The sequence below is a fragment of the Tachysurus fulvidraco genome, chromosome 23 (assembly GCF_022655615.1).
Source record: "Tachysurus fulvidraco isolate hzauxx_2018 chromosome 23, HZAU_PFXX_2.0, whole genome shotgun sequence".
Taxonomy (NCBI): Eukaryota; Metazoa; Chordata; class Actinopteri; order Siluriformes; family Bagridae; genus Tachysurus; species Tachysurus fulvidraco.
Window position 1 is genome coordinate 20,796,327 of NC_062540.1, and position 25,260 is coordinate 20,821,586.

Genomic DNA, 25,260 nt, shown 5'->3' on the forward strand with positions numbered 1-25,260 from the left:
GCAGCTAAAATTGTTTTACAGTTTAAGTTTAAAAATAAATTATTTTATGATGTATATATAATATTTGTATACAGACATATTCACGAATTCGTTAGTATTGTGTAGTGTCTGATTATAAATAAACTAATAATCATAAATGAATAAACAGAACCTGATTATAAATATTGGCCCTCTGTCTCCCCCTGGTGGCGCTTTCCTTTGTAAAGTTTTGTCCGGTGAATAAATGACGTAGTTTTTCAAGATGGCGGCGCCCAAATCCGCCATGAAATTCTGGAAACCCGGTAAGATTAGAGATGATGGAGATTATAGTCTATGTGCAGCTCTCAGTTTTTATTCCATTACGTTGTGTGTTTGCATGTGCGTGTGCGTGTGCGTGTGTGTGTGATAGTGTAGAAGTGTGTGTGTGTGTATGTGTATGTGAGAGTGTAGAAGTGTGTGTGTGTGATAGTGTATGTGAGAGTGTAGAAGTGCGTGTGTGTGTGTGTGTGTGTGTGTGTGTGTGTATGGTGTATGGTGTATGTGAGAGTGTAGAAGTGTGTGTGATAGTGTAGGTGAGAGTGTAGAAGTGTGTGTGTGTGTGTGTGTGTGTTTTTGTTTACCTTCTGCACTTCGTTTATCTGAGTTGTGATTAATGTTTCTAGGATCATTGAAGTTTTATTTTTGCAGTTTTAATCATAAACAGCATTTTGGAGAAACTATAAACTTGTTCTGTGCTCTTATGTAGCAGCTTTACCTTTTTTCTGTTTCCTTAACTTAATAATAACATAGTAAGACACTCAAGAAATAACTGACCATCATCATCAACCTCATATTGTGTGTGTGTGTGTGTGTGTGTGTGTGTGAGAGTGAGAGAGAGAGAGAGTCCTTGGCTGTCCTTTATTCCTCTTATCTAAAGCAATTTCCTTCAGTTGCAGTTACAGATGAACATAAACACTCTTCTGAGTCTCCTCTTACACCTACACACGTCTCTACACTTGTACACTTACACACGTCTCGACACTTGTACACCTACACACTTCTCTACACTTGTACACTTACACACTTCTCTACACCTTGTACACCTACACACTTCTCTACACCTTGTACACCTACACACTTCTCTACACCTTGTACACCTACACACTTCTCTACACCTTGTACACCTACACACTTCTCTACACCTTGTACACCTACACACTTTTGTACACCTACACACTTCTCTACACCTTGTACACTTACACACTTCTCTACACTTGTACACTCTACACTTGTACACTTACACACTTCTCTACACTTGTACACTTACACACTTCTCTACACTTGTACACTTACACTTACACACTTCTCTACACTTGTACACTCTTCACCTCTTACACTTACACACTTCTCTACGTACCGCACTTAATTTTCTACCCTTACAGATAGACACTGACTCGCCCTCCGGAACATATAACACAATTCTTGTTTTCAGAAACGATTTGATTAACACAGCATTTATTTATTTATTTATTTATTTATCAGACCTCAAATAATGTACAATATTCTCTACACGATGAGACCAGAATGTTACGTTATGTTTTTCTATGTAACTTTGACATTAACATCTTGTTACAGAAATCGTCACCATATCAATAATTACGTGTTTTTTTAAAACCCGTTTGTTATTAGATTTCGCCATTCACGACCCTGTGAACGAGCTGTTACCATGGAAATGATAACGTATAACGACGAGGGCATTGGTATAAACCTCGAGAGCTTCTGTAATAGAAATTTATTCAGCGTCTGTTGACCAACTAGGATCTAGAATCGATGTAATCGATATTAAATCAGTGTCATGTTGAGGCTTCAGTTATCCTCAATTGGGCGATTGTTTTTCCTGCCTTTAAGTGTGTGTGTGTGTGTGTGTGTGTGTGTGTGTGTGAGCAGGGGCTGAGGCACCGGGAGTGTGTGAGGAGAGGGAGCTGAACAGCGAGCCGAGTGGCACCGCTATCATCTACAACCCTTATGGTGCCCTGTCTGTGGAGAAACAGAGGCAGAAGCTGCCCGTCTTTAAGGTACTGAATAAACTAGTCTGCTATAAGGCTCAACACAGGATTAAACTACAGACTGCTTACACAGGGTTAAACTACAGACTACAGACTACTTACACAGGGTTAAACTACAGACTACTTACACAGGGTTAAACTACTGACTACTGACACAGGGTTAAACTACTGACTACTGACACAGGGTTAAACTACAGACTACTGACACAGGGTTAAACTACTGACTACTTACACAGGGTTAAACTACTGACTACTTACACAGGGTTAAACTACAGACTACTGACTACTTACACAGTGTTGGACTACTGACTACTTACACAGGGTTAAACTACTTACACAGGGTTAAACTACTGACTACTGACTACTTACACAGTGTTAGACTACTGACTACTTACACAGGGTTAAACTACTGACTACTTACACGGTTAAACTACTGACTGCTTACACAGGGTTAAACTACAGACTACTGACTACTTACACAGTGTTAGACTACTGACTACTTACACAGGGTTAAATTACTGACTACTGACACAGGGTTAAACTACTGACTACTGACACAGGGTTAAACTACTGACTACTTACACAGGGTTAAACTACAGACTACTGACTACTTACACAGTGTTAGACTACTGACTACTTACACAGGGTTAAATTACTGACTACTGACACAGGGTTAAACTACTGACTACTGACACAGGGTTAAACTACTGACTACTGACACAGGGTTAAACTACTGACTACTGACACGGGGTTAAACTACTGACTACTGACTACTTACACAGGGTTAAACTACTGACTACTTACACAGGGTTTGACTACTGACACGGGGTTAAACTACTGACTACTGACTACTTACACAGGGTTAAACTACTGACTACTGACACAGGGTTAAACTACTGACTGCTTACACAGGGTTAAACTACTGACTACTTACAGTGTTAGACTACTGTTATTTACACAGGGTTAAACTACTGACTACTGACACAGGGTTAAACTACTGACTACTGACACAGGGTTAAACTACTGACTACTGACACAGGGTTAAACTACTGACTACTTACACAGGGTTAAACTACTGACTACTGACTACTTACAGTGTTAGACTACTGACTACTTACACAGGGTTAAATTACTGACTACTGACACAGGGTTAAACTACTGACTACTGACACAGGGTTAAACTACTGACTACTGACACAGGGTTAAACTACTGACTACTGACACAGGGTTAAACTACTGACTACTGACACGGGGTTAAACTACTGACTACTGACTACTTACACAGGGTTAAACTACTGACTACTTACACAGGGTTTGACTACTGACACGGGGTTAAACTACTGACTACTGACTACTTACACAGGGTTAAACTACTGACTACTGACACAGGGTTAAACTACTGACTGCTTACACAGGGTTAAACTACTGACTACTTACACAGTGTTAGACTACTGTTATTTACACAGGGTTAAATTACTGACTACTGACAGGGTTAAACTACTGACTACTGACACAGGGTTAAACTACTGACTACTGACACAGGGTTAAACTACTGACTACTTACACAGGGTTAAACTACTGACTACTGACTACTTACACAGTGTTAGACTACTGACTACTTACACAGGGTTAAATTACTGACTACTGACACAGGGTTAAACTACTGACTACTGACACAGGGTTAAACTACTGACTACTGACACAGGGTTAAACTACTGACTACTGACACAGGGTTAAACTACTGACTACTGACACAGGGTTAAACTACTGACTACTGACACGGGGTTAAACTACTGACTACTGACTACTTACACAGGGTTAAACTACTGACTACTTACACAGGGTTTGACTACTGACACGGGGTTAAACTACTGACTACTGACTACTTACACAGGGTTAAACTACTGACTACTGACACAGGGTTAAACTACTGACTGCTTACACAGGGTTAAACTACTGACTGCTTACACAGTGTTACACTACTGTTATTTACACAGGGTTAAATTACTGACTACTGACACAGGGTTAAACTACTGACTACTGACACAGGGTTAAACTACTGACTACTGACACAGGGTTAAACTACTGACTACTGACACAGGGTTAAACTACTGACATGGAAAGAATATGTTTAAAAGCCCCAAGTGCCACAGTAGTTGTTGCCATGGAAACCCATGGAAAATCAATTATGGTAATACACAATTGGCTGCACTAATTCTGCCGTGTGCCAAAAGTCTTCACACCAATTTTAAGGGGGTCCCTTAAACCCTTCAGCGCCACCAGCAGGACAAAATGTCACACATTTCTCTTTATCACTGACAGTGCTTGGACCCCTTAATCGCTGCGGATGGGCTATTTTATATTTGGAAATTTTCCAAAACAAAGTTTAACAAGTAAAACATCAGGAACTAATTGATTAATTCAATATTATAACTGTACATGGACTAGAAGAGAGTTTAAACTTTTACTTTCTTATTTTTAAAACTTTACTTAAAACTAGTTTATGAATCTTATCAAATAATTTCAAATGATTTGACTTCCGCTGAATAATAAATGCTGCAATGACGTTAAACCGTCAGCCAGTTTAATGAAACGATATGAGATTAGTTTCGATTCAAGATGCTTTTATTTGATAAGATTTTTTGTATAATGTATTTTTAGTTTCCATCTAAACCTTCGTTTATTAATAGTAAGATTTTTTTTACCCTAAACTGTATTAGTCTGAGGAGGGACACGGTGGCTTAGTGGTTAGCACGTTCGCCTCACACCTCCAGGGTGGGGTTCGATTCCCGTCTCCACCTTGTGTGTGTGGAGTTTGCATGTTCTCCCCGTGCCTCGGGGGTTTCCTCCGGGTACTCCGGTTTCCTCCCCCGGTCCAAAGACATGCATGGTAGGTTGATTGGCATCTCTGGAAAATTGTCCGTAGTGTGTGTGAGTGTGTGAGTGAATGAGAGTGTGTGTGCCCTGTGATGAGTTGGCACTCCGTCCAGGGTGTATCCTGCCTCGATGCCCGATGACGCCTGAGATAGGCACAGGCTCCCCGTGACCTGAGAAGTTCAGATAAGCGGTAGAAGATGAATGAATGGATGAATGTATTAATCTGCTTTTAATATAAATCTCTTTCTCACTATTTTACGCTGTTGCATTAGTTTCTATTCCTTTATCGTGTCCGTGTTACATCATATTACTCTACTTCACTTTCTCTACATTACTTAGTGAAGTTTTATGTTGCTCTGTAATAATATACACCACTTTGTTACTCTAATGTTAATGCTGATGGATCTGACTTGCCTTTTTTCCCTCCAGGTCCTGACTGGATTTTAATTTTAATTATTAATTAATTAATCGATTAATCAATCAATCAATTAATTAATCGATTAATTAATCAGTTAATTATCTTTTTATCTTGGCATGTTATCTGTTTGGACTTTTAAACGAAAATGAGTTGCATGATCGCATTTGTGTGAGTTCTGATGTAAGACAGTTAGATGGTTCATTTGCATATCTAATTTGCATATGTACGTGATGTATCCGTGTCGTCGGGGAGAAAAGTGTGTTATATCGTTGTCATGTGAACATCTTTTTGCTCCCGATGTCCAACCCTCAGCACAGGAACAACATCCTGTACATGTTGGAAAGCTTTCAGACCGTCGTGATCCTGGGTGAGACCGGCTCGGGGAAGAGCACCCAGGTTCCTCAGGTAAGCTTTTCTGTTGTCTGACTTATTTGTGTGTGTTGTGTGTGTAACGTGCTGACGTGGTGAGGGAAAATATGCATTTGTGCAGTTTGGGACTTTTCTCTGTTGTAGAGCACCGATTGCTTTGAGCTCAGTTCTGCAGTGTCAGGCTGTGTGCAGTGGACCGATGTGTGTGTGTGTGTGTTTCAGTACCTCCTGGAGGCCGGGTGGGCTGCAGAGGGGAAGGTAATTGGCGTGACTCAGCCTCGGAGAGTAGCTGCGACGTCGGTGTGTATTGCTGTATATATTTGTGATTTAATTCACAGTAAATGGTTTATGTACTGAAGATATCAGTGGGTGCTTGGAGGTCATGTTTGTGTGTGTGTGTGTGTGTGTGTGTGTGTGTGTGTGTGTGTGTGTGTGTGTGTATGTATGTGGACATACACTACGTGCACATACACACAAAAACTGTCATCTCAATTTTTCAGATTTATAATCATGATAAAGTAAAACAATCTCCAATTCCATCATTTAAAAACAATCTTTAGAAAAGATTCACGATATGTGACTTTATTTAAATAAGTAGCCAGCCCCCCCCCTCCCCCCCACGTATTTTTACATCTCATGGTACCAAAGACAGATATCATTGTGATTCTTCATACCAAAAGCAGATACTGTGGAGTTTTGTGTAATGTGTGTGTGTGTGTGTGTGTGTTTAGGTGGCCGCTCGGGTCGCAGAAGAACGTGGAGCGTTTTTGGGTCATGAGGTGGGATACACCATCCGCTTTGACGACTGCTCTGACCCACAAGCCACCCGTATAAAGGTACGAGTCTCCATCCTAACCTCAGGTCTTCATGATGTGACTCTATCACTCCATTTGCACACGTCTTTACACTCGTGCATCACTTTACATTCCTTTATTTTACTTTCTTACTCTACTTTGTTACTTTACACTTTATGTTACTTTACACTTTGTTACTTTACACTTTGTTACTTTACACTTTATGTTACTTTACACTTTGTTACTTTACACTTTATGTTACTTTACACTTTGTTACTTTACACTTTATGGTACTTTGGATCTGTTTTATTTCGCTTTGCCTCACAATGTATGCCACTTTGTTACATAAATTTGTGCACGGCTTTATGTTACTCTACATTGTGTTACTTGACTTTTATGTTACTTTAAATTTTGTTACTTTTGTGTTACTTTACATTGTGTTACTTTTGTGTTACTTTACATTGTGTTACTTTTGTTACTTTACATTGTGTTACTTTTGTGTTACTTTACATTGTTACTTTTGTGTTACTTTACATTGTGTTACTTTTGTGTTACTTTACATTGTGTTACTTTTGTTACTTTACATTGTGTTACTTTTACGTTACTTTACATTGTGTTACTTTTACGTTACTTTACATTGTTACTTTTATGTTACTTTACATTGTGTTACTTGACTTTTGTTACTTTACATTGTTACTTGATTTTTTACATTACTTTACATTGTTACTTGATTTTTACATTACTTTACATTGTTACTTGATTTTTACATTACTTTACATTGTGTTACTTGATTTTTACATTACTTTACATTGTGTTACTTGACTTTTACGTTACTTTACATTACTTTACGTTATTGTGTTACTTTACATTGTTACTCTATGTTTACATTTCTTTACATTTACTCTGCTTTTACACATTTATGCTGCTTTGCATTCAGTTCCATCACTTTTTGTTACTTACATGTTTACATGACTTTACATCACTGTGTTTAACGTTTGTGTTGATTTACTTTACATCACTGTGTGTGTGTTGATTTACTTTACATCACTGTGTTTAACGTTTGTGTTGATTTACTTTACATCACTGTGTGTGTGTTGATTTACTTTACATCACTGTGTTTAACGTTTGTGTTGATTTACTTTACATCACTGTGTTTGTGTTTTACTTTACATCACTGTGTGTTTGTGTTGATTTACTTTACATCACTGTGTGTTTGTGTTGATTTACTTTACAACACTGTGTTTGTGTTGATTTACTTTACAACACTGTGTTTAACGTTTGTGTTGATTTACTTTACAACACTGTGTGTGTTGATTTACTTTACAACACTGTGTTTGTGTTGATTTACTTTACAACACTGTGTTTGTGTTGATTTACTTTACATCACTGTGTTTAACGTTTGTGTTGATTTACTTTACAACACTGTGTTTGTGTTTTACTTTACATCACTGTGTGTTTGTGTTGATTTACTTTACATCACTGTGTTTGTGTTGATTTACTTTACATCACTGTGTGTTTGTGTTGATTTACTTTACAACACTGTGTTTAACGTTTGTGTTGATTTACTTTACAACACTGTGTGTGTTGATTTACTTTACAACATTGTGTTTGTGTTGATTTACTTTACAACACTGTGTTTGTGTTGATTTACTTTACATCACTGTGTTTGTGTTGATTTACTTTACATCACTGTGTTTAACGTTTGTGTTGATTTACTTTACAACACTGTGTTTGTGTTTTACTTTACATCACTGTGTTTGTGTTGATTTACTTTACATCACTGTGTTTGTGTTGATTTACTTTACATCACTGTGTGTTTGTGTTGATTTACTTTACATCACTGTGTTTGTGTTGATTTACTTTACATCACTGTGTTTGTGTTGATTTACTTTACATCACTGTGTTTAATGTTTGTGTTGATTTACTTTACATCACTGTGTGTTTGTGTTGATTTACTTTACATCACTGTGTTTGTGTTGATTTACTTTACAACACTGTGTTTGTGTTGATTTACTTTACAACACTGTGTTTGTGTTGATTTACTTTACATCACTGTGTTTGTGTTGATTTACTTTACATCACTGTGTTTAATGTTTGTGTTGATTTACTTTACATCACTGTGTGTTTGTGTTGATTTACTTTACATCACTGTGTTTGTGTTGATTTACTTTACAACACTGTGTTTGTGTTGATTTACTTTACATCACTGTGTGTGTGTTGATTTACTTTACAACACTGTGTTTAACGTTTGTGTTGATTTACTTTACATCACTGTGTTTAACGTTTGTGTTGATTTACTTTACATCACTGTGTTGATTTACTTTACAACACTGTGTTTGTGTTGATTTACTTTACATCACTGTGTGTGTGTTGATTTACTTTACAACACTGTGTTTGTGTTGATTTACTTTACATCACTGTGTGTGTGTTGATTTACTTTACATCACTGTGTTTGTGTTGATTTACTCTACATCACTGTGTGTTTGTGTTGATTTACTTTACAACACTGTGTTTGTGTTGATTTACTTTACATCACTGTGTTTGTGTTGATTTACTTTACATCACTGTGTTTAACGTTTGTGTTGATTTACTTTACAACACTGTGTTTAACGTTTGTGTTGATTTACTTTACAACACTGTGTGTGTTGATTTACTTTACATCACTGTGTGTGTGTTGATTTACTTTACAACACTGTGTTTGTGTTGATTTACTTTACATCACTGTGTGTGTGTTGATTTACTTTACATCACTGTGTGTGTGTTGATTTACTTTACATCACTGTGTGTGTGTTGATTTACTTTACATCACTGTGTTTAACGTTTGTGTTGATTTACTTTACAACACTGTGTTTGTGTTGATTTACTTTACATCACTGTGTGTGTGTTGATTTACTTTACATCACTGTGTTTGTGTTGATTTACTTTACAACACTGTGTTTAACGTTTGTGTTGATTTACTTTACATCACTGTTTGTGTTGATTTACTTTACAACACTGTGTTTGTGTTGATTTACTTTACAACACTGTGTTTGTGTTGATTTACTTTACATCACTGTGTTTGTGTTGATTTACTTTACATCACTGTGTTTAATGTTTGTGTTGATTTACTTTACATCACTGTGTGTTTGTGTTGATTTACTTTACATCACTGTGTTTGTGTTGATTTACTTTACAACACTGTGTTTAACGTTTGTGTTGATTTACTTTACATCACTGTGTTTAACGTTTGTGTTGATTTACTTTACATCACTGTGTTTAACGTTTGTGTTGATTTACTTTACATCACTGTGTTTGTGTTGATTTACTTTACATCACTGTGTTTGTGTTGATTTACTTTACATCACTGTGTTTGTGTTGATTTACTTTACAACACTGTGTTTGTGTTGATTTACTTTACATCACTGTGTTTAACGTTTGTGTTGATTTACTTTACATCACTGTGTTTGTGTTGATTTACTTTACATCACTGTGTTTGTGTTGATTTACTTTACATCACTGTGTTTGTGTTGATTTACTTTACATCACTGTGTTTAACGTTTGTGTTGATTTACTTTACATCACTGTGTTTGTGTTGATTTACTTTACATCACTGTGTTTGTGTTGATTTACTTTACAACACTGTGTTTGTGTTGATTTACTTTACATCACTGTGTGTGTGTTGATTTACTTTACATCACTGTGTGTGTGTTGATTTACTTTACATCACTGTGTTTGTGTTGATTTACTCTACATCACTGTGTGTTTGTGTTGATTTACTTTACAACACTGTGTTTGTGTTGATTTACTTTACATCACTGTGTTTGTGTTGATTTACTTTACATCACTGTGTTTAACGTTTGTGTTGATTTACTTTACATCACTGTGTTTAACGTTTGTGTTGATTTACTTTACATCACTGTGTTTGTGTTGATTTACTTTACAACACTGTGTTTGTGTTGATTTACTTTACATCACTGTGTGTGTGTTGATTTACTTTACATCACTGTGTGTGTGTTGATTTACTTTACATCACTGTGTTTGTGTTGATTTACTCTACATCACTGTGTGTTTGTGTTGATTTACTTTACAACACTGTGTTTGTGTTGATTTACTTTACATCACTGTGTTTAACGTTTGTGTTGATTTACTTTACATCACTGTGTTTGTGTTGATTTACTTTACATCACTGTGTGTGTGTTGATTTACTTTACATCACTGTGTTTGTGTTGATTTACTTTACAACACTGTGTTTGTGTTGATTTACTTTACATCACTGTGTTTGTGTTGATTTACTTTACATCACTGTGTTTGTGTTGATTTACTTTACAACACTGTGTTTGTGTTGATTTACTTTACATCACTGTGTTTAACGTTTGTGTTGATTTACTTTACATCACTGTGTGTGTGTTGATTTACTCTACATCACTGTGTTTGTGTTGATTTACTCTACATCACTGTGTTTAATGTTTGTGTTGATTTACTCTACATCACTGTGTTTGTGTTGATTTACTCTACATCACTGTGTTTGTGTTGATTTACTTTACATCACTGTGTGTGTGTTGATTTACTTTACATCACTGTGTTTGTGTTGATTTACTCTACATCACTGTTACTCTTGTTTGTTTCTTTACATTCTCTTACTTTTCTTTACTTTATGTTACATCATTACATCGTTACTTTGTCTTGCTCTATTTTTTTTACATGTTTTTGATACTTTACGCTACTTTTTTACATTTTATCTGTGATCAACTTTAATTAAATGATTAAATGATATAATATTTTGTTGCAGTTCCTGACAGACGGGATGTTGGTCAGGGAGATGATGGCTGACCCTCTGCTGAAAAAGTACAGGTCAGGTTTTGTTTAAAGTGTACTAACTGTGCTGTGGTGAGTAGACACAGTGAAATGATGTGTGTGTGTGTGTGTGTGTGTGGTGCGCGGGGTGCGGCCGCGGTTGGCGAGGCCAGACGTCTCGGAGGGCTCCGGGGCGTCCCGGGTTTAGGCGCGGCGGCGCGGGCGTCAAGAGAAGGTGATGTCAGACGCACCATCGTCGGTACGCTCTGTGACAAAGCAGGAGAGGAAGTCAGAGTCCACGCTACCGGGGAAATACAGCATGATACATCTAAAGGCTGCTAGACATGGCGGCGCTGTCGTACTCTAGTCGCGCGAGAATGCTGGTCTAGTAAGCTGCAAATGGAGCGGTCAGTGCGCTGCGCTGCGCTGCGTGATGAGAGAAGGGGCGTGAGGGATGCGATCGAGAGAGAGAGAGGGAGAGATAGAGAGGACGTCGTGCGAGAGCGATGCGAGAGATCTAAGGAACTGTGCGAGATGGAGGAGAGAGACGTCGAGGAGCTACGCTGAGGGAGAGAGGGAGAGAGGCGTCAAAAGGTCGAAGAGAGGACAGAGAGGAGTGATGCTAGGAGCTGCGAGTCAGAGGATGCTAGAGATCTGAGCTCTGGAGGACCTGGCTCTCAAGCCTGTCTCTCTCGTCTCTCTGCCTCTCTCTCTCTCTCTCTCTCTCTCTCTCTCTCTCTCTCTCTCTCTCTCTCTCTCTATCTATCAAAGACTATTCCGTTCCTGGACTCTAGGACATTCTGGGCACTTTTGTGTGCATGTGCTGGTGTGTGGTTGGTGTCTCATACACCTGTCAGTTGTTCGTCGTGTGTCACGGTGTCCTTTTCTCGTAGCACCGCTTTATCCTGTGTTTGTTCAACCACCTCATTAAGACCATAAAGACACCCCTGGTTCCCTGACTCACTCTCTCTCTCTCTCTCTCTCTCTCTCTCTCTCTCTCTCTCTCAGATTCAGAGGAAGAGGGGAGACCTGAGACTAATCGTTGCTTCTGCTACACTGGATGCCAAGGTGTTCAGTTCAGTGTTTAATAACGAGACACAGGACTCATGACGTTTCTGTAGTAATAATATTTGGGAATTAATTTATGGCTCATATTGTGTGAAATCCAGTGATTCAGTGAGTTTTATTTATCGTTATAGAAATTTCAGGACTTTTTTAATCTGAATGAATCTGGAGACCCGAGCAAGGACACGTGTGGGATCCTGAGCGTCGAGGGCCGCACTTTCCCTGTGGATGTGTTCTACACAGTCAGGTACTGACTCATGACCTTCTTCTTCTTTAATTATTAACTGACTTCTGAAGGCAATTTTGTCTGTCTGTGTGTGTTTCTGTGTGTTTGTGTGTGTGTTTGTGTGTGTGTCTGTGTGTGTGTCTGTGTGTGTGTCTGTAGTCCAGTTCCAGATTATGTAAAGGCCACAGTGGAAACCGTTCTAAAGATTCACGAAGCTGAGGATGACGGAGATGTTCTAGCGTTCCTCACTGGACAGGTGTGTGTGTGAGTGAGTGAGATGGGGAGAGAGTGTGAGATGGGGGGAGAGAGAGTGTGAGATGGGTGGAGAGAGAGTGTGAGATGGGTGGAGAGAGAGTGTGAGATGGGTGGAGAGAGAGAGTGAGATGGGTGGAGAGAGAGAGAGAGTGAGATGGGTGGAGAGAGAGAGAGAGTGAGATGGGTGGAGAGAGAGAGAGAGTGAGATGGGTGGAGAGAGATGGGTGGAGAGAGATGGGTGGAGAGAGATGGGTGGAGAGAGATGGGTGGAGAGGTAGAGGGAGAGGTAGAGGGAGAGATGGGGAGAGGGAGAGATAGAGGGAGAGATGGGGAGAGGGAGAGATAGAGGGAGAGATGGGGAGAGAGGGAGAGATGAGAGAGGGGGAGAGGGGGGAGAGAGATGGGGGAGAGGAGAGATGAGAGGGGGAAGAGATGGGGAGAGGGAGAGATAGGAGGGGGAGAGGGGGAGAGGGAGAGAGAGAGGGGGGAGAGAGAGGGGAGATAGAGGGGGGAGAGGGGAGAGGGGAGAGAGGGGAGAGAGAGAGGAGGAGGGGGAGAGAAGAGGGAGGAGAAGGGGGAGGAGGGGAAGGGGGAGAGAGAGTGGGAGAGAGGGGGAGGGGGGGATGAGGGAGAGGGGGGAGGGAGAGGGGGAGAGAGGGGGAGAGGGGAGGAGAGAGGGAGGAGAGGAGAGATGGGGAGAGTGAGTGAGAGAGGGGGAGAGGAGGGAGAGGGAGGGAGGAGGGAGAGGAGAGGGAGAGGGGGAGAGAGAAGGGGAGAGGGAAGGGAGGAGAGGGAGAGAGATGGGGAGAGGGAGAGAGAGGGAGAGATAGAGGGAGAGGGAGATGGGGAGAGGGAGAGAGAGAGAGGGAGAGAGAGAGAGAGGGAGATGGGGAGAGGGAGAGGGGGAGAGATGGGGAGAGGGAGAGATAGAGGGGGAGAGATGGGGAGAGGGAGAGGGAGAGAGATGGGGAGAGGGAGAGGGAGAGAGAGAGAGGGAGAGGGAGAGGAGAGGCGTGAGGAGAGAGGATGGGGGAGGGAGAGGGAGAGAGATGGGGAGAGGGAGAGAGAGAGAGGGAGAGGGAGAGATAGAGGGAGAGAGAGGGAGAGGGAGAGATAGAGGGAGAGAGAGGGAAATGGGGAGAGAGGGAGAGATAGAGGGAGAGGGAGATGGGGAGAGGGAGATGGGGAGAGGGAGAGAGAGAGAGCGAGATGGGGAGAGAGAGGGAGAGAGAGATGGGGAGATGGGGAGAGGGAGAGATAGAGGGAGAGAGAGATGGGGAGAGAGAGGCACAGACAGTGAGAGACAGATACACAGGGAGACATAGTGATGGAGAGTGTGTGTGTGAGAGACACACAAAGAGACATTGAGACAGATAGAGTGTTAGAGAGAGTGATGGGGAGAGTGATGGGGAGAGTGATGGGGAGAGTGATGGAGAGTGTTAGAGAGAGTGATGGGGAGAGTGATGGGGAGAGTGATGGGGAGAGTGATGGAGAGTGTTAGAGAGAGAGTGATGGGGAGAGTGATGGAGAGTGTTAGAGAGAGAGTGATGGAGAGAGTGATGGAGAGTGTTAGAGAGAGAGTGATGGAGAGAGTGATGGAGAGTGTTAGAGAGAGAGTGTTAGGGAGAGAGTGATGGGGAGAGTGATGGAGAGTGTTAGAGAGAGAGTGATGGGGAGAGTGATGGGGAGAGTGATGGGGAGAGTGATGGAGAGAGAGTGTTAGGGAGAGAGTGTTAGGGAGAGAGTGATGGAGAGTGTTAGAGAGAGAGTGTTAGGGAGAGAGTGATGGAGAGAGTGATGGAGAGTGTTAGAGAGAGAGTGATGGAGAGAGTGATGGAGAGTGTTAGAGAGAGAGTGATGGAGAGTGTTAGAGAGAGAGTGATGGAGAGAGTGATGGGGAGACAGAGAGTTCTTGACCCTCCATGCTGAATAAATCTCTCAGCATTCAGCACTCAGCGCTGCTGTAGGAAAATAATTAACACTGTAGCCGAGTAACCGTTGCCATGACTACAACAGCAATTATCTAACAATTACAATTTTATAACAGCTATAAAGAGTCGTGTCCTTCACTTCTGTCTTTTATCTCTCTCTCTCAACAAAAAGAGCCAGCTGGTCGTCTCACAAAGGAACAGCAACGAAGTGTAAACTCTTCTGTCCTGATGTGTGTGTGTGTGTGTGTGTGTGTGTGCGCATGTGTGTGTAGGAGGAGGTGGAGAAGGTGGTGTCCATGCTCCAGGATCAGGCTCGCTCTCTGTCTCGTCACGGCCTGAAGAAACATCTGCGTGTCCTGCCCATGTACGCAGGCCTGCCTTACTCTGAGCAGCTGAAGGTGTTTGAGAGGCTGCCACCTACTGTCCGAAAGGTGACGGTGCACTAGTGACCCTTTCATTTACCATTACCATAACCAGTTAACCAGTTAACCAGTTAACCAGGCAAAAATAATGATAGAATCAAAACGGATCAAAAAGTAAAACATTAAATAAGTAAATAAAAAAGTCTGTTTATTGTATTAACACTAAAACAATCCGTATGCAGCTTGGAACGTATCGTTGTTTTATTTCAGCTTTAAACAAGACAATTTATTGATTCTTTCTGGAATGATTGACAGATGTTAACTGACTCTGCCCTGGAAGCCCCGCCCCCTTTTCATTCATTATTGAATATTATCTAATGGTAATATTTCAGGTGGTGGGTTTGAGTCTTGTTTTGACTCTGAACTCTTTGGATTTAGTTAACGTGAATATAATTAGATTTATTAGGGGTGAGAAAATGATGTTAAAAAAAATACTAAAGAATTAAAACCGGAAAATTCTGGAGTGGAAAAAACTATGAAACTTTCCCAGTTTATTTGGTACCGATGATTAGAAACGAATGATTAATCACTGATTAGATATTCGATCAGATCAGATCGCTAAATCGGCCCAATTTTGTATTCTTATGAGACGTGAACGCTGCGGTGCTTGGACCCGCTCATCGCTGACTGTGGTCACGTTATTTTATTTATTTATTAATTTTTTTATTCGATTATTATTGTTTTTCTTTAGACAAGCTTTCGTAAAAAATGTATAAAAAGGAATTTAAAAAAAATCCTTTTTATTTTTTTAAGAATTATAATTTAGAATTAGGAATATATCATTTTGGGAAAAAAATATTATATAGATGTTGTGATTGTGATGAGGTATGAATAATAATAATAATAATAATAATAATAATAATAATAATACTTAAATTTGATTGGACACGTCAGTGTATCAGTTCTCGTACACACACGATAACGTCTACAGAGTAAAAATCCCAGGAACAGAAGTGTAAAATTGGAGTAAAATAAAACACCACTCTGGCAGGTGGTGGTTGCCACGAACATCGCCGAGACGTCCATCACCATCAACGGCATCGTGTTCGTGATCGACTGTGCGTTCGTCAAGCTGCGATGCTACAACCCGCTCACGGCCATCGAGTCTCTAGTGGTGACGCCGATCTCCAAAGCCTCGGCGTCCCAGAGAGCAGGAAGAGGAGGACGCAACCGGCCCGGGAAATGTTTCCGTCTTTACACGGGTGCGTGACGCCGCACACGTGTCCTCAGACCTCACATCTGTTTTTGCCTTGTTTGTTAGTTTGCGTTTTCTAAACCGGTCTCGTTTGTTTAGAGGAAGACTTCGAGAAGCTTCCGGAAAGCACCGTGCCCGAGATGCAGCGCAGTAATCTGGCACCGGTCATCCTGCAGCTCAAAGCGCTGGGCATCGACAACGTCCTGCGCTTCAGCTTCCTGTCTGTGAGTGAAGCCTTTTCTTCTGTTTGCTTTAATTTCACACGTTGTTTAGAAATACAAGGCTAGAAAAATGTTCAAGTGTAAAATGACCCCAAGTGCAGACAACACAGATTTATCACTCCATCGCTTCCTGCACTCCAGTCGACTCAGAATCGATTCGCTTCATCACTCGAGTTTGTTCCAAAGTGTCGACTCAGAATCGATTCGCTTCATCACTCGAGTTTGTTCCAAAGTGAGTCAACTCAGAATCGATTTGCTTCATCACTCGAGTCTGTTCCAAAGTGTCGACTCAGAATCGATTTGCTTCATCACTCGAGTTTGTTCCAAAGTGAGTCGAATCAGAATCGATTCGCTTCATCACTCGAGTTTGTTCCAAAGTGAGTCGATTCAGACACTCGAGTTTGTTCCAAAGTGAGTCGACTCAGAATCAATTTGCTTCATCACTCGAGTTTGTTCCAAAGTGAGTCGACTCAGAATCGATTTGCTTCATCACTCGAGTTTGTTCCAAAGTGAGTCTACTCAGACACTCGAGTTTGTTCCAAAGTGAGTCGACTCAGAATCAATTTGCTTCATCACTCGAGTTTATTCCAAAGTGAGTCGACTCAGAATCGATTTGCTTCATCACTCGAGTTTGTTCCAAAGTGAATCGACTCAGAATCGATTCGCTTCATCACTCGAGTTTGTTCCAAAGTGAGTCGACTCAAAATCGATTTGCTTCATCACTCGAGTTTGTTCCAAAGTGAATCGACTCAGAGTCAAATCACTTCATCCTTAGTGTGAATCCTAGAGTGTGTTCTCACCCTTAAAGAGCAGCTAAAGTGTTGACTCATTTTCTAACAGCATGATAGAGAGATTTATAGAGCATGTTCTTTTTTTCAGCCGCCCCCGGCTCAGACCATGGTGCAGGCGTTAGAGCTGCTCTTCGCTCTTGGTGGTAAGAGACGTTTTTTATCCATTCTGAGAAGTGATGTTGCAAACTCATGTCAGATAGCTTGTGTAAAACCAGATGACGTGATGTCTGGGTTTAGGTCTGGATCAGTACGGGCGTCTGACGGAGCCGGCGGGGGTCCGCATGGCCGAGTTCCCCCTCAGCCCCATGTTTGCTAAGATGCTTCTCGAGTCGGGAAACTTCGGCTGTTCCAAAGAGATCATCAGCATCGCCGCCATGATGCAGATCCAGAACGTGTTCGTGGTGCCGTCCAATCAAAAGAAAGCGTCCGTGAGTCCGTCTTTTTTTCGCCCCTCTACAGGTTGCTCTAAATTAAAGCATCATCTGAGAACCAAAGTTTTGCAAATTATTATAACACTCCGTAAATTATTCGTTATCTCACTAAATAATCAGAATAATCTGATTTTATCTATTTGTTAGAACAAATAGAAAAAAAAACATATCATTTGATTCAGCTCCACAAAAAGAGTCAATGCTTTTGATTCATAAACGGCTTCTAATTCAGACGTAGTTTTTGCGATATTTAAGCTCAGATGTTTCCATGGAAAATTATGCTGAGCTTAACACTGTAATTTATGTCTATTAAAAAAAAGAAAAGAAAACAACTGAATCATATGAGAGTAACTCTATAATAAATGACTCCTCACTAGACACATCAGTTTAAAAATGTTAACAAACAGGTAATATGGTGTGTATGAAGTAAAATAATCAGTGAAGTGGAATCATTTTTTCTTTTATGCCTCTTATGATATGATTGCATCCAAAATTGTGTACTGTGTCTGAACCCAATGCCGACGATTCAGTACCTACGACAGATCGTTCGGTACGCACTGTATTTGATTCATTATCTACTGCATTTTGTCCAGTACCTACTTCAGATTATTCTGTCCGTTCCACATTAGACTCAGTATCTACCCCATTTGATTCATTATCTACTGCATTTGATTCATTACCTAGGGCATTAGACTCAGTATCTACCCCATTTGATTCATTATTTACTGCATTTGATTCATTATCTACTGCATTTGACTCAGTATCTACCCCATTTGATTCATTACCTACGGCATTAGACTCAGTATCTAGCCCATTTGATTCATTATCTACTGCATTTGACTCAGTATCTACCCCAGTTGATTCATTATCTACTGCATTTGATTCATTACCTACGGCATTAGACTCAGTATCTAGCCCATTTGATTCATTATTTACTGCATTTGATTCATTACCTAGGGCATTAGACTCTGTATCTACCCCATTTGATTCATTACCTACTGCATTTGATTCTTTACCTATGGCATTAGACACTGTATCTAGCCCATTTGATTCATTATTTACTGCATTTGATTCATTACCTAGGGCATTAGACTCTGTATCTACCCCATTTGATTCATTATCTACTGCATTTGACTCAGTATCTACCCCATTTGATTCATTATCTTCTGCATTTGACTCAGTATCTACCCCATTTGATTCATTATCTACCCCATTTGATTCATTACCTAGGGCATTAGACTCAGTATCTACCCCATTTGATTCATTATTTACTGCATTTGATTCATTACCTACGGCATTAGACTCGGTATCTAACCCATTTGATTCATTATCTACTGCATTTGACTCTGTATCTACCCCATTTGATTCATTATCTACTGCATTTGACTCAGTGTCAACCCCATTTGATTCATTATCTACTGCATTTGATTGATAACCTACGGCATTTGACTCAGTATCTGCCCTATTTGGTTCAGTACCAAACGCATTAGTCTCAGTACCGACCAAGTTAGATTCAGTACCTACATCACTTTAAGGTTTGTGATATTTAAGTTTTCGTTCACTGGCTCCGGTGGTCTGAGCCTGGAGACTCCTCCGGTGGTCTGAGCCTGGAGACTCCTCCGGTGGTCTGAGCCTGGAGACTCCTCCGGTGGTCTGAGCCTGGAGACTCCTCCGGTGGTCTGAGCCTGGAGACTCCTCCGGTGGTCTGAGCCTGGAGACTCCTTCCTTAAATGTTACAGGAACACATTTCTCCTCACAGAAAACTTCACCACTTGCTGATTTTGTTGCTGATATGTACAAGTCCCTGCGTATGAGCCGTTACTATGGAGACGTCGCTAACCCGTTTCTCCCGCATCTTCTTATCACCGTCAGGCGCGCGAGCACAGGAAGTTTGCCGTGGCTGAAGGCGATCATCTGACCATGCTGAATGTCTACGAGGCGTTTGTGAAGGTCAGTCAGGAACTCCAGCGTTTTGTATTCGTTTGTCGTGAACCTGTCTCTTGTAGACGTCGAATTCTGACTTCAACCCGTTGCGACAAATCCTTTATTTTATTGCGTTGTAGCATCAGAAGAGTTCTCAGTGGTGTCAGGAGCACTTCCTGAACTATAAAGGTCTCCTGCGTGCCATGACGGTCCGAGAGCAGCTCCGTCGCCTGCTGAACAAGTTCAAGGTTCCTCGGACCTCCAGCGAAGGTCCGAGTTCATTCCTGATTAAAGACTTAATGAAGATGTAACGTGTGTCTATGTTTAAATGTCAAAATAAAACATATTGCAAAGATGCTTGATGCTTTTTGTCGTACGTGTTTCCAGGAGACCCCGATGTCATCCTGAGGTGCATCGTGTCAGGATTCTTCGCTAACGCGGCTCGCTTGCATCACTCCGGATCTTACAGGTGAGACGTGTCCCTTCACGTACGTTAATCGTGTGCTTTTATTACATTTACGTATCATACGACAGGAGCTGTGTAGTGTTTTATCTCCATTCACAATATCGACACAGTTATTTTAGGACATTTATGATAGCTACACAGTCACAGAGACTCTGTGCTCATCTTACAGCAGCTATAAACCCTCTCTTTTTTTTTTCCTCTTTTAAAATTAAAGGTGGGGTCTCCGTTGTTTGAAAGCTAATGTCGACATTTGAAATCACCAAAACAAACACGCCCCTAACCCAAACGGGTCCCACCCCTGTATTTTAGCTCCGCCCACACATACATACGTAACCCAGGCGACTAACAGAAAGAAACGTGTCTTTATCATAGCTGAAGGGAAGAACAATACGATTGTAGATAAACAAACAAGCAAAAATGCCACACAAGCATAATGATGTAAAGGACAAAGGCATATATTAGTTCTGTGTAACAAAGCAAAACCAACGTTACTCACCTATCGAGAAGGAAAAAAGCGCCTCGGCGTCTTAAGTAAAGTCGGCCACATGTTCACAGGTGGGAGTTTCCCGAGTCGATAACTCCTGAGCTAAACGCTGTTACTACACAAAACGCGGTTGTAGCTGCCTCTCTACATTACTACGATAGAAAAGAGGTGTTATTTGTGTAGTAACAGCGTTTAGCTCAGGAGTTATTGACTCGGGAAACTCCAACCTGTGAATATGTGGCCAACTTCCTGCTCCTTCAGTTCTCTCCAGCGCTGGAAAGCTGATCCTATATTAACACGTCCTACTTCTTGTCCTTATCGTAAGTCTTTCTTCTCTTTCTTTCTTTGTTTTTATCCTATATGTCGATGTTAAAACCGCTTTCTGCTAATGTCACACACGCACACCGAACACTCTCTCCGGCCATATCGACAAGCCCCGCCCCTTTCTGCTCATTGGCTACACGTTTGTTTTGTATGTTTTGTTTGTCGTCCCGACTCAGTTTTCAGAAGCATTTCTTAAACGACGGAGACCCCACCTTTAATAATAACGAGACAGAATAAATCCTTTGTCCAGAAGATAAAAGTACAGCTTTACTCTCTGACACTGGAGACTCCTTCCTTTTAGAGAACAAGTGGTGGCTGTGAATCAGTTGTTACTATAGAAACTGGGATGTATTAAAATGAATCAGCGCCTTGTGACCAATCAGGATGCAGAAGTCAGTAGTAATGTAGGATAAATAATTTTTAATACTGTGGTGTTGTTTTTTTTTTTTGTTTTTTTTTAATAATTTGTTCTCAGGACTTTACGAGACGACAGAGAGCTTCACATTCATCCCAACTCTGTGCTCTATGGGGAGAAACCTCCAAAATGGTACTACTTGTTCTTTTGTAAATAGATTTTTATGCTGTATTCAAAGCGAGTAAAGATACCAGACTGGAATTGGAACTAAAGTTATGAGAGTAGATGTGTGAGATTATTGTGTGCATCTATTTAAAATGTTTTTTGTTTTTTTTAAAATATGGTTGGAACCGATAAGAAAATAAAGTGGTAGATTTTATCTAGTACCTTATTAACAAAAACATTGTCACTTGTGGCTCCTTTTTTTTTTTGCTCATACTACAACATAAAAAAATAAGTTTGTCCAGTCTGTCATTTTGCTGTCATTAATGTTTTGAATCCTTTGAATCCAAAATTGTGTACTGTGTCTGAACCCAATGCCGACGATTCAGTACCTACGGCAGATCGTTCAGTACGCACTGTATTAGACTCAGTATCTACCCCATTTGATTCATTACCTACCACATTAGACTCAGTATCTACCCCATTTGATTCATTACCTACCACATTTGACAGTATCTACCCCATTTGATATATTTACTGCATTTGACTCAGTATCTACCCCATTTGATTCATTATCTACTGCATTTGACTCAGTATCTACCCCATTTGATTCATTATCTACTGCATTTGACTCAGTATCTAGCCCATTTGATTCATTATCTACTGCATTTGACTCAGTATCTACCACATTTGATTCATTATCTACTGCATTTGACTCAGTACCTACACCATTTGATTCATTATCTACTGCATTTGATTCATTATCTACTGCATTTGACTCAGTATCTACCCCATTTGATTAATTATCTACCACATTAGATGCAGTATCTAGCCCATTTCATTCAGGACCTACCCCATTTGATTCATTATCTTCTGCATTTGACTCAGTATCTACCCCATTTGATTTCATTGTCTACTGCATTTGACTCAGTATCTACCCCATTTGATTCATTATATACTGCATTTGATTCATTACCTACCCCATTTGATTCAGTATCTGTCCTAATTGGTTCAGTACCAAAAGCATTAGTCTCAGTACCGACCAAGATAGATTCAGTACCTACATCAGTTAAATCCTGTACCTACTGCTTGGCCGTTAATACAGAACATACCGATCAGTATTGTGTGTGTTATGAATAGATTCTGGACAAACTACATCTGTCACGATGACACTCAGGACCTACGACGCATATTAACTGCATCTGTTTTTTTCTTGTTTAAACCTTCAGAGATAATTCAGACGAAGCTGATTTGTCAAGCGATAATTCAAACGATTTGTATAAACAGCTCTAGTCTTTAAATTCACGTGTGTGTGTGTGTGTGTGTGATTTCAGGGTGGTCTTTAACGAGGTGATTCAGACCTCCAGGTACTACATGCGAGATGTGACTGCGGTGGAATCGTCCTGGCTGGTGGAACTGGCACCTCATTTTTATAAACAGGCCGCGGTACGTCATCTTCATCACATTCGTCATCGATTATCTGCTGTCTTTAATTCACCGATGACGATGTTACCCTGATTCATTATCTTCATTATGATCCATACCTCATGTGACCTGGTTGTGTAACACAGTTCTGAGTTTTTACTCCCTTTATTTATTTAAACAGGACATAAGACACAGACATAAGACCTAACTATCATGACATAAGGTTTGGTCTTGAGGAATTATCGAGCTCGGGTTTGTTGCTGTACCTAATCTGCATAAAGTTTTTTGTTTGTCGCATCAAAGTGATGGAACGTTTTAGGGTCGCTGTGATCGGGATGCCGATTAGATGCTACGAAGCGTCACACGTTTATAACGCGTGTCTGCAGAGTGACATCAGATACCCGACAAACACCCCAAAGATTTTAGCTCTAATCCCAGTCACTCATGTTCCAGCACTGTGTTTGTTTATCACGCTAATAATAATAATAATAATAATAATAATAATAATAATAATAATAATAATAATTTATTAATTAACGCAGTATTTTTTCTTCATTTTGCGATAAAACTAAAGCCCACAGCTGAACGTTCTCGCTCACAGATTACAGCTGAAAGGTTTAAATATGACTCGTGGTTCATAAACTTCCTCCTTTTATTTCTTAATATTTGCTTCAGAGAGGAAACAAATTTCACCTCTCAAACGTTTCAACTCTTATTTTCGACAGTGTGACTTTTTCCTCCTTTGTCTCATTTCCTCTTTTTCCCCCTCTCCCTCCCTTCCTCCCTCTACCTCCCTCCCTTCCTCCCTCTACCTCCCTCCCTTCCTCTCTCTCCTCCTCCTCCTCTTCCTCCTCCTCCGCAGCACGGCTCTCTGGGAAGCAAGAGGTCCAAAGTCTTCTGAACTCCTCATCCATCGTGACCGGCTGGTGAACTAATGATCCTAAAGTACTTGAGACACACACACACACACACACACACACACACACACCCATCAGAAGGCCGCAGAACTGAGACGAATATTTATCCTTGTATATACGTGTACGATATAATTATTTCCTCCTATTCAGATGAATTCGTCCACCAGCACATGAACACCAAATTGTCAGAGGTCATTCATGGGGCATTTTTTTTTGCTTTCCTTTTCCTTTTTGTACTTTGTGCATGGCCTAAATAGGGAAGTGAAATATCTTTATTTTTTTTTTTCCTTAACGAAAAGACCGTGATCTCGACGAAGAGCGGATTTCGCCACGTCTTTCGGATGTATTTTTTTTTCTTCTTTTCATTTTACCAATATTTTTTTTCCTCATAGAAATACTGTGTAGCTGAGATTTAGTGGCCTTTTCCTCACCATTATGTGCCAAATATTCGACCTATTTTATAATATGAAAAAACTTTGCCATTTTTAAACCAGTGCCTAAAAATGTGCTTTTAATTAACTTCACAGAAATCCTGGATTTTTTTTTTTCCAGTTCTTTTACAACATTCCATGCTGATTTTCTGAAATTGATCAGAAAATTGTATTTTTTCGTTAGTGAGCTTCATGCTTTATAAATGTTACGTTATTGCCCCACGGTGTACTTTTTAAAATAAACAACTAAATAAAAGTTTTGGAAAGAGAGCACAAACAAAAATGGTCCGGATTTAGACCTCGACCTGCGTTCTATTTATTAAAGGTTTATCCTTAAGCTTTAATACAAACATCTGCATGCTAACGATGCGTAATTATGACCGTAATCCGACTTTATAACCTTGTATAGTCGAGCTGTAGCTGCTGCTCAGGTCACGATGGTGTTATTCCAGCAGTATTACTCCAACATCCATGTCCTGCATGTTGAGTTCCTCTCAGAACACTGTGAAAATCATACGTAGTGTGTAGCGTGCACACACACACACACACACACACACACACACACACACACACAGACACACTCTTAATCTCAGCAATAATCTTCATTCCTACAGTAAGTTACGACCTCCAGGAAACTTCCACCTCTCTTTACATCTCAAACCTCTGTATAAACATCGGAATAAATCAGAATCTTCACCCAGACGTGACGTCGTGTGTTTCTTTGTTGTTTAAAACGTAAAACTTTACAGCAAAAGATTCTCTGATACAGTTCTGATTCTCTATTTAAATCAGATGTTAATAAATATTAATTAGATTAATTACCAAGGACATTAATAACATGTTTACATTTAGCCACGCCCAAATACCAAGCGATGAAAGTGTGACACGCCTCCTTCACTGAGACTAAGACACAGAGGCCAAGTGTCCTTCACTGAGACAGACACAGAGGCCACGCCTCCTTCACTGAGACTAACAGACACA

General features: G+C 40.4%; 1 protein-coding gene across 1 annotated transcript; it reads left to right on the top strand.

Moving 5' to 3' along the window:
* The first annotated feature begins 172 nt into the window (after positions 1 to 172).
* On the top strand, positions 173 to 24,979 carry dhx35 (DEAH-box helicase 35). The gene is made up of 20 exons (XM_047807371.1): positions 173 to 281; positions 1,906 to 2,033; positions 5,632 to 5,724; positions 5,911 to 5,988; positions 6,420 to 6,524; positions 11,251 to 11,312; positions 12,257 to 12,323; positions 12,455 to 12,567; positions 12,706 to 12,802; positions 15,005 to 15,163; positions 16,146 to 16,356; positions 16,449 to 16,573; positions 17,450 to 17,504; positions 17,599 to 17,789; positions 19,665 to 19,742; positions 19,856 to 19,985; positions 20,103 to 20,184; positions 21,465 to 21,536; positions 22,841 to 22,952; positions 23,794 to 24,979. Exons 1-20 carry the CDS (start codon positions 242 to 244, stop codon positions 23,830 to 23,832), a joined length of 2,037 nt encoding a protein of 678 aa, XP_047663327.1. The 5' UTR covers positions 173 to 241; the 3' UTR covers positions 23,833 to 24,979.
* The last annotated feature ends 281 nt before the right edge of the window (positions 24,980 to 25,260 follow it).